This window comes from Carcharhinus amblyrhynchos, chromosome 5 (assembly GCF_965287045.1).
Source record: "Carcharhinus amblyrhynchos chromosome 5, sCarAmb.v2.hapA, whole genome shotgun sequence".
Taxonomy (NCBI): domain Eukaryota; kingdom Metazoa; phylum Chordata; class Chondrichthyes; order Carcharhiniformes; family Carcharhinidae; genus Carcharhinus; species Carcharhinus amblyrhynchos.
Window position 1 is genome coordinate 14419314 of NC_137328.1, and position 12406 is coordinate 14431719.

Genomic DNA, 12406 nt, shown 5'->3' on the forward strand with positions numbered 1-12406 from the left:
TGCAGCTCGATGAGTGTTCAACCTGGACTTCTCTCAGATTGGGTCTTGTGTGCTCTGACTGGTGAGAGGTCTATATTCTTCCGACTCTCTCCCTCCTGTTCCTGTCTTCTGCATGTCTAACCCTCCTCCCTTTTATAGCTGTTTTTGCTCCTTTTCTCTGACTCACTGATGACTTTGTTTCAAAAAAAACACTTGTCCCTCCTCCTCTCTCCAATGACCTCAAGATTCTTGCATCGTTTCACATTAGATACTCCCCCTGGGTCATTATCAGATTTACAATTTGTGGATTGTATAAATAAATGTATTAATCAGTTCATCTCCTCTTATCCTTTATATACATTGTCACATTTCTGGTTTTCATTTTAACAATTTTGTTCATAGCGTTGTTCTACCTTCTTTGAAATTCTACTTGCATTTCACTTATTAAATATTTTCCACCACTGATATTTTTCCTCAATTTCCTAACTGCAGATTCATCAGCTTTCAGCTTAGTCTTAGCGCTTGGACTAAACTTTTATTCCACCTATTTTCCTCCCATTCCTCTCTCATCTTTCTCTGTCTTCTCTCTCCCATCCCTCCTAACCCTCCCTATGATTCTGTTCTCTCTGAACATCACAACTTGATTTTCCATATTGTGATTTCTCCAATTTTTTCTGCAAGTTGCCTTTACAACATGTGAGTGTTTGTAAATGTGTTTTAAATTCACAATTATTCATGTTACCTGGTGCTGAAAGAGACATGTGGAATAGACTGCCTGCTGTGATAGTGGAGTCGGACACTTTAGGAACTTTCAAGCGGTTATTTGATAGGCACATGCAGCACGCCAGAATTATAGGGAGTGGGATAGATTTGTCTTGCTATTGGACACAGCTCGGCACAACATTGAGGGCCGAAGGGCCTGTAGTGTGCTGTTGTGTTCTATGTTCTATCTGCTGCCCTTGTCCCTCTAGATGGAGATGGTTGTGGGTTTGGAAGATGCTAACTAAGAATTTTTGGTGAATTGCTGCAGTGCATTTTGTAGATTGTACTCACGAGTGCTACTGTGCGCCTGTGGTGGAGAGACTGATTATTTGTGAGTGGGGTGCCAATCAAATGGGCTGATTTGAGTTTCTATCCCTCATTTTGAATCCACCAGGATTACAAGGATCTCCAGAACAAACAATGCTCCTCAAATTGCTGTTTTGCCCACATCCTGAGATCCACACTTAGTGCCATGCCCCATCATATGAATACTCGTCCTCTCTCTCTCCAACAACTCTGATTCAACCTATAGCTGCTCTTAATACATTCTGCTATTTTACCTTTTTGCCTCTTTAGTCTTTAATGCTACCATTAACACTCCCTTTGTCTTATACCTGTGACATCTTTATCAAACCTCGCCTCGTTCCTACCTATCCCTGACTTTCTCCAACTGCTCCACCCATTCTTATCCTATACATTTCTCCCTCTCTCTAGCTCTGAAGAAAAGTCATACAGGCTTGAAATATTAACTCTTTGTCTCGCCACAGATGCTGCCACATCTGTTGTTCCGGCATTTCCTATTTTTCTCATAAGAACATAAGAACATAAGAAATAGGAGCAGGAGTAGGCCATCTAGCCCTTCAAGCCTGCCCCGCCATTCAATAAGATCATGGCTGATCTGTTGTGGCTCAGTTCCACTTTCCTGCCCTCTCCCCATAACCCTTAATCCCCTCTCTTATCAAGAACCCATCAACCCGCTTCTTAAAAATATTTAGCGAGGCAGCCTCCACCACTTCAACGGGCAGAGAATTCCAGAGATTCACCACCCTTTGAGTGAAGAAGTTCCTCCTCAACTCCGTTCTAAACCGCCTCCCCTTTATCTTGAGGCTGTGCCCCCTAGTCCTACTGTCTTTTTTGAGCGGGAAGAGTCTCTCCACCTCTATCCTATCCATCCCATTCATCATCTTATACGTCTCAATGAGATCTCCCCTCATTCTTCTAAACTCTAACGAGTACAAGCCTAGTTTATTCAGCCTCTCCTCATAGCTCAATCCCCTCAACTCCGGTATCAGCCTAGTAAACCTCCTCTGCACTCCCTCCAGGGCCAAAATATCCTTGCGCAGGTGCGGCGCCCAAAACTGCACACAGTACTCCAGCTGCGGCCTCACCAATGCCCTATACAGCTGCAGCAAGACCTCCCTACTTTTATATTCAATCCCCCTCGCTATGAAGGCCAGCATCCCATTCGCCTTCCTGACCACCTGCTGCACCTGCAAGCTGGGTTTTTGCGACTCATGCACAAGGACCCCGAGGTCCCTCTGCACCGTCGCCTGCTCGCATACATTCAGCTGCTTTTCACTCCGTGATTTTCGCTCTGTGAATAGCGCTCTCTCTCAATGGTTCTACAGAACCTTCAGTCCCGATTCCTCTCATAACAGAACATGTGCCACACTGCACCAGGACTAGGACAGCAGTCAGCCTTAGGCTGAAATGTGATATATAATATTTAAATAGGGGTGGCACAGTGATTAGCACTGCTGCTTCACAGCATCAGGGACCTGGTTTAGATTCCTGGCTTGGGTCACTGTCTGTGTGGAGTCTGCATCTTTTCTCTGCATCTATTCCGGTTTCCTCCAACGTCCCAAAGACGTGCTAATTAGATGTATTGGCCATGCTAAATTTTCCCTCAAGTGTACCCAAACAGGCACTGGAATGTGGTGACTGGGGGATTTTCAGAGTAACTTCGTGGCAGTATGAATGTAAGCCTACTTGTGACTAATAAATAAACTTTATGATGGGTAATGCCTCTCCAGCTATTCTCCTGAATCTTTAATGGTCTTAGATTTGATGAAGCCTTTGCCATCAAAATCCAGACTAGTAAGTGACAGCACACAAACAGAAAAATGGATCAAATGATGAGGGAATTTGTAGAAAAGGATAAGAGAAATTGGCCATTTTCAGAGTAATAGCTACCAGCGTTGCAATGATTGGCTAGGACCTGTTACTGAGGTACCTGTGCAAGCGGTCAGCAAGATTCAATCAACAGACCATCGTACAAAACTGTGTTTTCGAATTGTCCCACAATCATGTCATTTCCAGTCCTCACTGCATCTTTTCATTCACTGCAATAAATCACAAGATGTTGCTACCAAACCTAACACTGTGCAAGTAACTCTATACTACAAGCCTTTCCCACCTACAGATAAAACTCATGAACACACAATTAACTCTTGTGGCAATCTTCTTTAAATCACAAAATTTACAGAATTATTGAACTGAGCAATGTATGTGTTCATGTTTGATGATATCACCCAGGTTTAGAATTCTTTTATACGCAACACCTTTGTCTGGAATCTGTAAGATGACAGAAGCCTGTAAGATGGCTGGAGATTGTAACACAGGTGGAGACTGTAATATGAGTGAAAACTAGTATGGCTGAAAATTCGAAGTTTGGGCGGCACAGTGGTTAGCACTGCTGCTTCACAACACCAGGACCTGGCTTTGATTCCCGGCTTGGGTGACTGTGTGGAGTTTGCACATTCTTCCCGTATCTGCGGGGATTTCCTCCGGTTTCCTCCCACATTCTGAAAGACCGCTGGTTAGGTGCATTGACCCAAACAGGTGCCGGGCTGTGGCGACTCGGGGAATTTCACAGTAACTTCAGTGCAGTGTTAATGTAACACTTATTTGTGACTGATAAATAAACTTTAAAAAGATGGTTGGAGTCTGTGGGCTGTCTGGAGACTCAGATGCCTGGAGACTGACTTTGCAGACGATACAAAGATATGTCGAGGGACAAGTAGTATTGAGGAAGCAGGGGGGCTGCAGAAGGACTTGGACAGTTTAGGAGAGTGGGCAAAGAAGTGGCAGATGGAATACAATGTGGAGAAGTATGAGGTTATGCACTTTGGAAGGAGGAATAGAAACATAAGCATTTTCCCATTTAGAAAATAGTCTAGGAAATCAAAAATACAAAGGGACCTGGGAGTCATTATTCAAGATTCTCTTAAAGTTAACGTGCAGGTTCAGTCAGCAGTTAGGAAGGCAAATGCAACGTCGAGAGAGCTAGAATATAAGAGTACGGATGTACTCTGAATCTGTATAAGGCTCTGGTCAGACCCCATTTGGAGTATTGTGAACAGTTTTGGGCCCCGTATCTAAGGAAGGATGTGCTGGCCTTGAAAAGGGTCCAGAGAAGTTCACAAGAATGATCCCTGGAATGAAGAGCTTGTTGTAGAGGAACGGTTGAGGACTCTGGGTTTGTACGCATTGAAGTTTAGAAGGATGAAGGTATCTTATTGAAACTTAGAGGATACTGCGAGGCCTGGATAAAGTGGACGAAGAGAGGATGTTTCCACTGATAGGAAAAACTAGAATCAGAGGGCACAACCTCAGGCTAAAGGGACAATCCTTTAACACAAAGTTGAGGGGGAATTTCTTTAGCCAGATAGTGATGAATCTGTAAAACGCTTTGCCGCAGAAGACTATGGAGATCTGGCCATTGTGTGTCTTGAAGACAGAGATGGATAGATTCTTGATTAATAAAGGGATCAAGCGTTATGGGAAAAAGGCAGGAGAATGGGGATGAGAAAAATATCAGCCATAATTGAATGGCGGAGCAGACTTGATGGGCTGAGTGGCCTATAATCCTGCTCCTATGTCTTATGGTTTTATGGACTGGCAGTTGAGGCTTGCAACCTCTGTGAATTGGGCTCCAATAGATTGTCTGCTACAGCTGTGGGGCAAGCAGAGCCTGCTGTTGTCTGACACTGGCAAAGTCATGAGGAACTTAAATGGAAAACGTAGAAAATATAAGTCTTACATCCATCAGAGCAAAATATTACTGCTGCTCATAGTAGGTTGCCAACCTCCAGAGTTGGCCTGAAGTCTTGAGGAACTGAAGATCAATGCCTTGGACACTAATGCGTGCATGCCTGGAGAAAAAAAAATCAGGAAATGAAAAGGGCCTTTTTTTGTAATTTCCTTTGGAGATTTCTCTTTGCCAGATATAAACATATTGAAGATGGGTTGGGATGGATGCAGCAGAGAGGACAGGGTGGGGGTGATTGGGGAGGGAGGTGGGTGGTGGTTAGCATGGAGGGAGGCCATTTCACTGACAACCAGGCATCATTCAATTGGGTAATGAGTCTTTTCCCTTTCCATTTGGTGTAGGAAGGCACTGTATCACAAGGACGGATGGGTTGGCTGACTATTGGGTGGCACAGTGGTTAGCACTGCTGCCTCACAATGCCAGGGACCCAGGTCCAATTCTGGCCTTGGGTTAGTGTCTGTGTGTACATCCAGCCTGTGTCTGCATGAGTTTCCTCTGGATGCTCTTGTTTGCTCCCACAGTCCAAAGATGTTTGAGTTAGGTTCATTGACCATGGTAAATTGGCCCTCATGTCAGGGGCACCAGCAGGGTAAGCACGTGGGATTATGGGAATAGAGCCTGGGTGGGATTGTGTTTGGTACAGACTTGATAGGCTAAATGGCCTCCTTCTGTTCTATAGGGATTTTATGATTCCATGATCGACTGAAACATGGGAGCAAGTCATGTGATGAAACCTTCAGGGAGACATTTAATCATAGTTGGCAACTCAAACTCTCCAACATGTTTGCATTGTGTAATTAATGTTGGCTGCCAGCACTAAAGGCAGTTCAACTACTTTTAAGGGCATTGTGTATTCCATCCATGTCAAGCTTCCCATCCCTGGGCAGCAAGCCATGGTGTGGCAATGCTGGCGTTGGACTGGGGTAAGCACTGTAAGAAGTCTCGCAACACCAGGTTAAAGTCCAACAGGTTTATTTGGTAGTAAACGCCACTAGCTTTCGGAACGCTGTTCCTTCGTCAGGTGAGTGGAGAGTTCTGATCGCAAACAGGGCATGTAAAGACACACACAGTTTACAGAATACTGATTCTTTGTAGCTAATCTGCTATTCAAGTGTTAAAGATGCAGACAATGTGAGTGGAGATAGCATTGAGTGTGGGTTGAAGAGATGTGTATTGTCTTCATTCATTTGACAAAGGAATAGTGTTCCGAAAGCTAGTGGCATTTATGACCAAATAAACCTGTTGGACTTTAACCAGCAAGCCATGGGCAGTGCTGATCCACATTAAGGTAATAGTTCTCGTGTAGAAATATAGGTTCGGGTGCATCTAGTTCAGTTTCCTGAGAGGGCATTGCGTTTTGTAAATGAAAGTAGTGCACACCATTGAAGTGTAAGGAATTGGCTCCCAGATCATTTTGTTTCTGATTCCAAGGACAGGATTTTCATTACTATTAGAAAACATTTGTTTACAGATTGTAACGACGCCTCTTCAAGGATTATTTTGCAACTGTTAATGTCTTTGCTTGTTAAATATTAATCAGTTTCCCTCCAGTGTGCAAAAAAGGTTTCTTTGCCATGTCACTTGGATTCTTTCAATTGAGCTGACTGTGGTAGCCTTGGTTCTATCTCTGTTGTCCATTGACATCTTAAATCTCATCTTTTTGATGCTTGACAGTATGGCCCAGCATGCACTTGCACCTGAAGCACTGGGAGTGCTTGACTGAATTCTACAGCTGCTTCCCATCAAGCAGCAAAGTTGGACCCGTGATCTTGCCCTTATCTCGCCCTATCTGGGGACTGAGTAAAGTTGTGACTCTGAAAAAGATGTAGCTAACACTTGCAACAGAATGTGTGGTGTGGTTAGGAAGTTGACTCTGGCTTTTAAAGTTTAAAAGTTTATTTATCAGTATCACAAGTAGGCTTATATTAACATGGCAATGAAGTTACTGTAAAAATCCCCAAGTTGCTACCCTCCAGCACCTGATTGGGTACACAGAGGGGGAATTTAGTATGGTCAGTGCAACTTTCCAGCACATCTTTTAGACTGTGGAAGGAAATCAGAGCACCTAGAGGAAACTCATGCAGACACAGGGAGAATGTGCAAACTAAACACAAACAGTGACCCAAACTGGGGAATTGAACTTGGGTCTCTGGTGCTGTGAGGCAACAGTACTAACCACTGTGCTACTGTGCCTCCAGAAACAATAAAGGCAACATTTGATCTTTTGATGCTTAAGATCAGTCATAGGGCAAATGCTACAATCTATAATAAAGGATGTAATAATATAGGAGACTTAGAAAATAATGGCAGGATTAGACAGAGTCAACACAAATTTACAAAAGAAAAATTGGGCTGGATTCTCTGATCTCCCCATGGCATGTTTCTCAGGGTAGGAGGCAATGCACCATTGCCCAGTGGTGGGATTTTCTGTTCCCACTGCTATCAATGGGATTTTCCATTGGCTCCATCTCATGCCACCAAGAAACCCACAGGTGGTACACCGTCAGCGGGACCAGAAATTAATGACAGCATCAACAGCCTGAAAGTTACTGCCATTAGGTTTAACCTGTTACAATTTTTGGAGGATATTATGTTTGTATAGGTGGCAGGATAGATAAAGAGGGACCAGTGGATGTGGTACATTCAGATTTTCAGAAAGATGTCCATCAGGTCCCATGCAAGATGTTAGTAACCAAAATTAGAGCACATGGGATTCAGGGGAAAATACTGACATAGATCAACAAATGGTCCAAAAGACATGCTGGTTAGATTCTCCCTCAGCGTAACCGAACAGGCGGCGGACTGTGGCAACTTGGGGATTTTCATAGCAACTTCATTGCAGTGTTAGTGCCAGCCTACTTGTGACACTAATAATTAAACTTAAGTAAACTTGAACTTAATGGACAGAAAACAGATTAGGAATAAATGGGGCACTTTCAGCTTGGAAGTCCATGACTAGTGAAGTGATGCAAGAATCAGTTCCTGTGCTCGAGTTATTCACAATCTACGTCAATGATATGGATGTGGGAATTAAATGTAATATTTCCAAGTTTGTAGATGCCACAAAACTAAGGGGAATTGTGATTTACAGGAAGGATGCAAAGACACCAAGGAGAACTGTAGAGATGAAAGTGAGTGGGCAAAAATTATAACGTGGAGAAATGTGAAGCCATCCATTTTAGTAGGAAAAACAGAAATACAGATATTCCTTAAATGGTGAGAGGCTGGGTTTTTTCAAACAATGTTGAAATGGAGTGTAGGGCTTATATACACTTACATGCAGCCAAATTCCACTCCAACTCCATTTTCAAGTTTGCTGATGACACCAAAGTAGTGGGTCAGATCTTAAACAATGATTAGACAGAGTATAGGAAACTGAGAGAATCTGGTGGAATGGTGTGATGACAAAAAAATCTCTCCATCAATGTCAGTAAAACAAAGGAAATAGTCATTGACTTCAGGTAGTGGAGAACACGTACCTGTCAACATTAACACTGATGACTTGGAAATGGTCGAGCGCTTCAAGTTTCTAGATGTTCAGGTCACCAACAAACTGTCCTGGTCCCACACCACCACTATAGTTAAGAAGGCCCACAACGCTAAGGAAATTCGATATGTCTACTACGACTCTCACCACTTTTTACAGATGCAACATAGAAAACATCCTTTCTGGATGTATCATAGCTTGGTATGGCTCCTGCTCTGACCAAGATTGCAAGAAACTACAAACGGTTGTGAATGTAGCCTAGTCCATCACCCAAACAGCCTCCCATCCATTGACTCCGACTACACTTCCTGCTGCTTCACAATAGCAACCAGCATAATCTAGGACTCCTTGCACCCCAGACATATTCTCTTCCATGTTCTTCCATTGAGAAAAAGATACAAAAGTCTGAGATCACATACCAACCCGCTCGAGAACAGCTTCTTCCCTGCTATCATCAGATCTTTGAAAGGACTAACCATATATTAATCTTTCTCGACACCCTGGCTATCACAGTAACAGTACATTCTACACCGTCCTTTCCTTCTGCCCTATGTACTCTATGAACAGTATGTTTGTCTGCATAGCGCACAAGTAACAATACTCTTCACTGTATCACAATACATGTAACAACAATAAATCAAATTTGCACATGATGTGTGTTTCTTTAGCCTGGCTTTCAACAGCTGAAAGGTAAGCATCGTGCTCCCATGGTGTACCTCTTGCTGGTGCAAGATGAAGCATGAAGTTGAAATAGTGCAAAAACACATCTCCAGAACATTGAGGCTTTACTTAATATTGAATAATTTATTGAAGACAATAATGGCACCATCTGATTAAAAAGATTCATGCAAGGATAATTAGTGGCTCCTAATACATTCCTCCCCTTTGATCTGTGATCTTTATCTTTGAGCTGTGTCTTCTAAGCCTGCAACCTATTTTTGAGTGAACGGCATCCCCTGAGCCCGCCTGGCCTTTTCAATACTTTCAAAGGTTGGCACTCCTTTTGGCATGTCAGTCCGGGTTGGCTCTGTATCCATTATATTCTCTGCCTCGTCTGGAAGGTAAAACAAACTCCAATAACCATTCATTTAATTGTCCAATGTATATCACAGAAGAACTGAAAATAGTAAGTGCACATCCATAATTTGGAAAAATATTAAGGCACATAGACTGCTTTCTTTGGGATTACTTTATTTTCTTTATTCTTGGACATCACTGGCTGGCCAGCATTTATTGCCCATCCCTCGTTGCCGGAGGACCATTGAGAGTCAACCACTTCGCTGTGGCTCAGGTGTTACATGTGGCTAGACCAGGTAAGGACGGCAGATTTCCTTCCCTAAAGGACATTAGTGAACCAGATGGATTTTTCTGACAATCAGCAATGGTTTCATGGTTACTGGTAGATTCTTAATTCCAGATTTCTTTTATTGAATTCAAATTCCACCAGCTGCCATGGCAGGATTCGAACCCAGGTTCCCAGAACATTAGTTGAGTTTCTGAATTAATAGTCTCGCGCTAATACTACTAGGCCATCACCTTTCCTTTTCAAGTATTCTCTGCTTCTGTAGAACATAGTCTGCATATAGAAGCATGGTAATTTCAGCAAGCCCAGGAACAACACAACAATTATATTCTCTCATAAGCTATGAGCCAGTCAATGCAAAAGACTGAGGGCTCATTATTATACCTTAAAAGGCAAAACACCTTAAATGTATCTGGCTGAAAAACAAGCAAATTACAAAGTGTTGCAAATTAGCCTAGTCCATCATGCAAACCAGCCTCCCATCCAATGACTCTGTCTACAGTTCCCGCTGCTTTGGAATAGCAGCCAGCATAATCTAGGACCACATGCACTTCAGACATACTCTTTTCCACTTTCTTCATCAGGAAAAAGATATAAAAGTCAGAGATCATGTACCAACCAACACACTCAAGAACAGCTTCTTCCCTGACCTTTGAATGTACTACATATATTAAGTTGATCTTTCTCTACACCCTAGCTATGACTGTAAGACTATATTCTGCACCCTCTCCTTCTCTTCTCTCCTATGAGAAGAATGCTATTTACAATAGGAGTGGCAGAACTTTAAACTGGGAATAGACACCGACTGAAAAAAAAACGAAAGAACGGGCACGGAATCACTAAGGTATTGGGTGGGTTTCTCTGGCCACGCTCAGCCCAAAACCAGAGAATGCCGCCTGAGGTGAATGGATCTTTGTGTGGTGTGTCCCCATTCACCTGCTATGATTCCCATGGCATGTGGGATGGGAGAACACCACCCCACCCCCGTGTTTTTAGTAGAACATTTCAAAAGACAACATTCACTGGGTAGTAAAATGCCTTAGAACTGGCCTTTCTAAAATCAAAGCTGTGCTAAAAGTTAGGACCTTGATAAACTTGTTTTTTAGGCAGAAATTCTAAGAGTCGAGGAAAGGGAACAGGAACGGGAAAGGGAACAGGTCATTCTGTCTATTCATGGCAGGTGTGAACAGGGTGAGATGAATTACAACTTGCTCTCTGAAACCATAGTTTCATTTTTGTAGGATTTGTTGTCTTCGTTGACCCTTTTCAAAAACGAGTTGAGTTTGAAATCCAGATTTGTAGACGCAATCTTTTTTTTCTAAATGGAGTTACTGTAAATGCTTAAATGTAACTAACCTGTTGAAATGTAAAATAACTTGTTCCCAATTTTACCTGTACAAGAATGCGACAATCTCAGATGTTGAACATTATCGAAATCAGTATTCACTTTAAGGATTCTGTGAACTGTGTGTTTGGCGAATGAAACTGATGGGATACGAGGGAAAGGTTTTCTTATAGGGTGATTGGTTACCAGTAGAATGCATTGCCTGAGAATGCCGTAGAGACAAATTCAATTGAGGTGTTTGAAAGGCACACGCCCTGTTTGTTATTCAGATTACATTTTTTGTTCATTTGTGGGACATGGGCGTCGCTGGCTGGTCAGCATTTATTGCCCATCCCTAGCTGCCCGGGTACAGTTGAGAGTCAACCACATTGCTGTGGCTCTGGAGTCACATTTAGGGCAGACCATTTGATAGTTCTCTGAAGAGAACATTTTGTAGGGCTATGGGAAGGGGAAATGGAATTGAACTGGCTGAGAGCGAGCATGGACACAAGGGGCTGAATGGCCTTCTGTGCTGTAACCATTCTATGAATAAGGCTCTCAGAGGTTGCTCTTGAATTGGACTGAAATAAGTAAAGTAAGTTTAGTCAAAAGCCCACGGCCACTGTTAGAATACCAGGTGCAGAAAACTTTCTTCCTTAACTCATCCAATATAGTCACAGATTTTTCTTGTGCCTTACCTTTCATTCTCATCATTAATGTTCCATAAGCCAGGTCATACTGATAGGCAAAAATGAAGCTAAGTGGAATAATAGGAACCAGAAGTCCCGGTTTCTTCCTCTTCATGGCCCTGTAGAGAAAATAGCCCAAGGACAGATTTAAATTGCTGATATTTGAGTAAGAAACACTTGCTTCGTGAAACTTAATATGGTGTTCCCCTACAGTTACTAACTACGACTACGTGTATTCCCGGAGGTTTCCACATGACGTGCCCTCACACTCCAGCCATTAGTCTGCCAACACGTCTATCTTTGTAACATACTGCCTTCCTACACCAATCGGAAAACTCATTATCTAATAGCACGATGGTTGACTGTCAGTCAAACAGCCATTATTCCCACCACCCCCGCCAATTTTTAACATTTAAATCTGCTAACGTTCAAAGATAATGAGAAAAGAAACCAATCTCTTATTAATGTGCTAATCATCTTTCTCCAGGGTTATGTACAGTCACGTTCTGGAGATTGATCCATTGACTGACACTCAGATTGGATATTTAAACATACAGTGCATAGTTAGTGCTTTAAAAAGGGACAAATCCGGTCTTCCGCTGACTCTGCTCACTCCTGAGGGATTGTGCGTTTCTGTGAAAGCTAAGATTGGAAACTCCTGGGTGAAAAATGTGCAGCAGTGTCAAGTTGGGGGGACTTTCAAGTGCGCAGTGACAATTCGGTCAATATGTCGGCTACGGTTCTCACCAACTTTTACAAATGCACCATAGAAAGAATTCTTTCCAGATGTATTACAGCTTGGTATGGGTTC

General features: G+C 42.8%; 1 protein-coding gene across 1 annotated transcript in view; it reads right to left on the bottom strand.

Moving 5' to 3' along the window:
* Nucleotides 1-9063: 9063 nt before the first annotated feature.
* plgrkt (plasminogen receptor, C-terminal lysine transmembrane protein) overlaps nt 9064-12406 on the bottom strand; it is a 41079-nt gene continuing 37736 nt past the window's right edge. Inside the window, exons 4-5 of the mRNA XM_080189619.1 lie at nt 11605-11714; nt 9064-9333 (exon numbers count right to left, since the gene is read on the bottom strand). Coding sequence (XP_080045745.1) covers nt 9212-9333; nt 11605-11714 — 232 coding nt within the window. The 3' untranslated portion in view covers nt 9064-9211. The remainder of the gene's footprint in view (nt 9334-11604; nt 11715-12406) is intronic.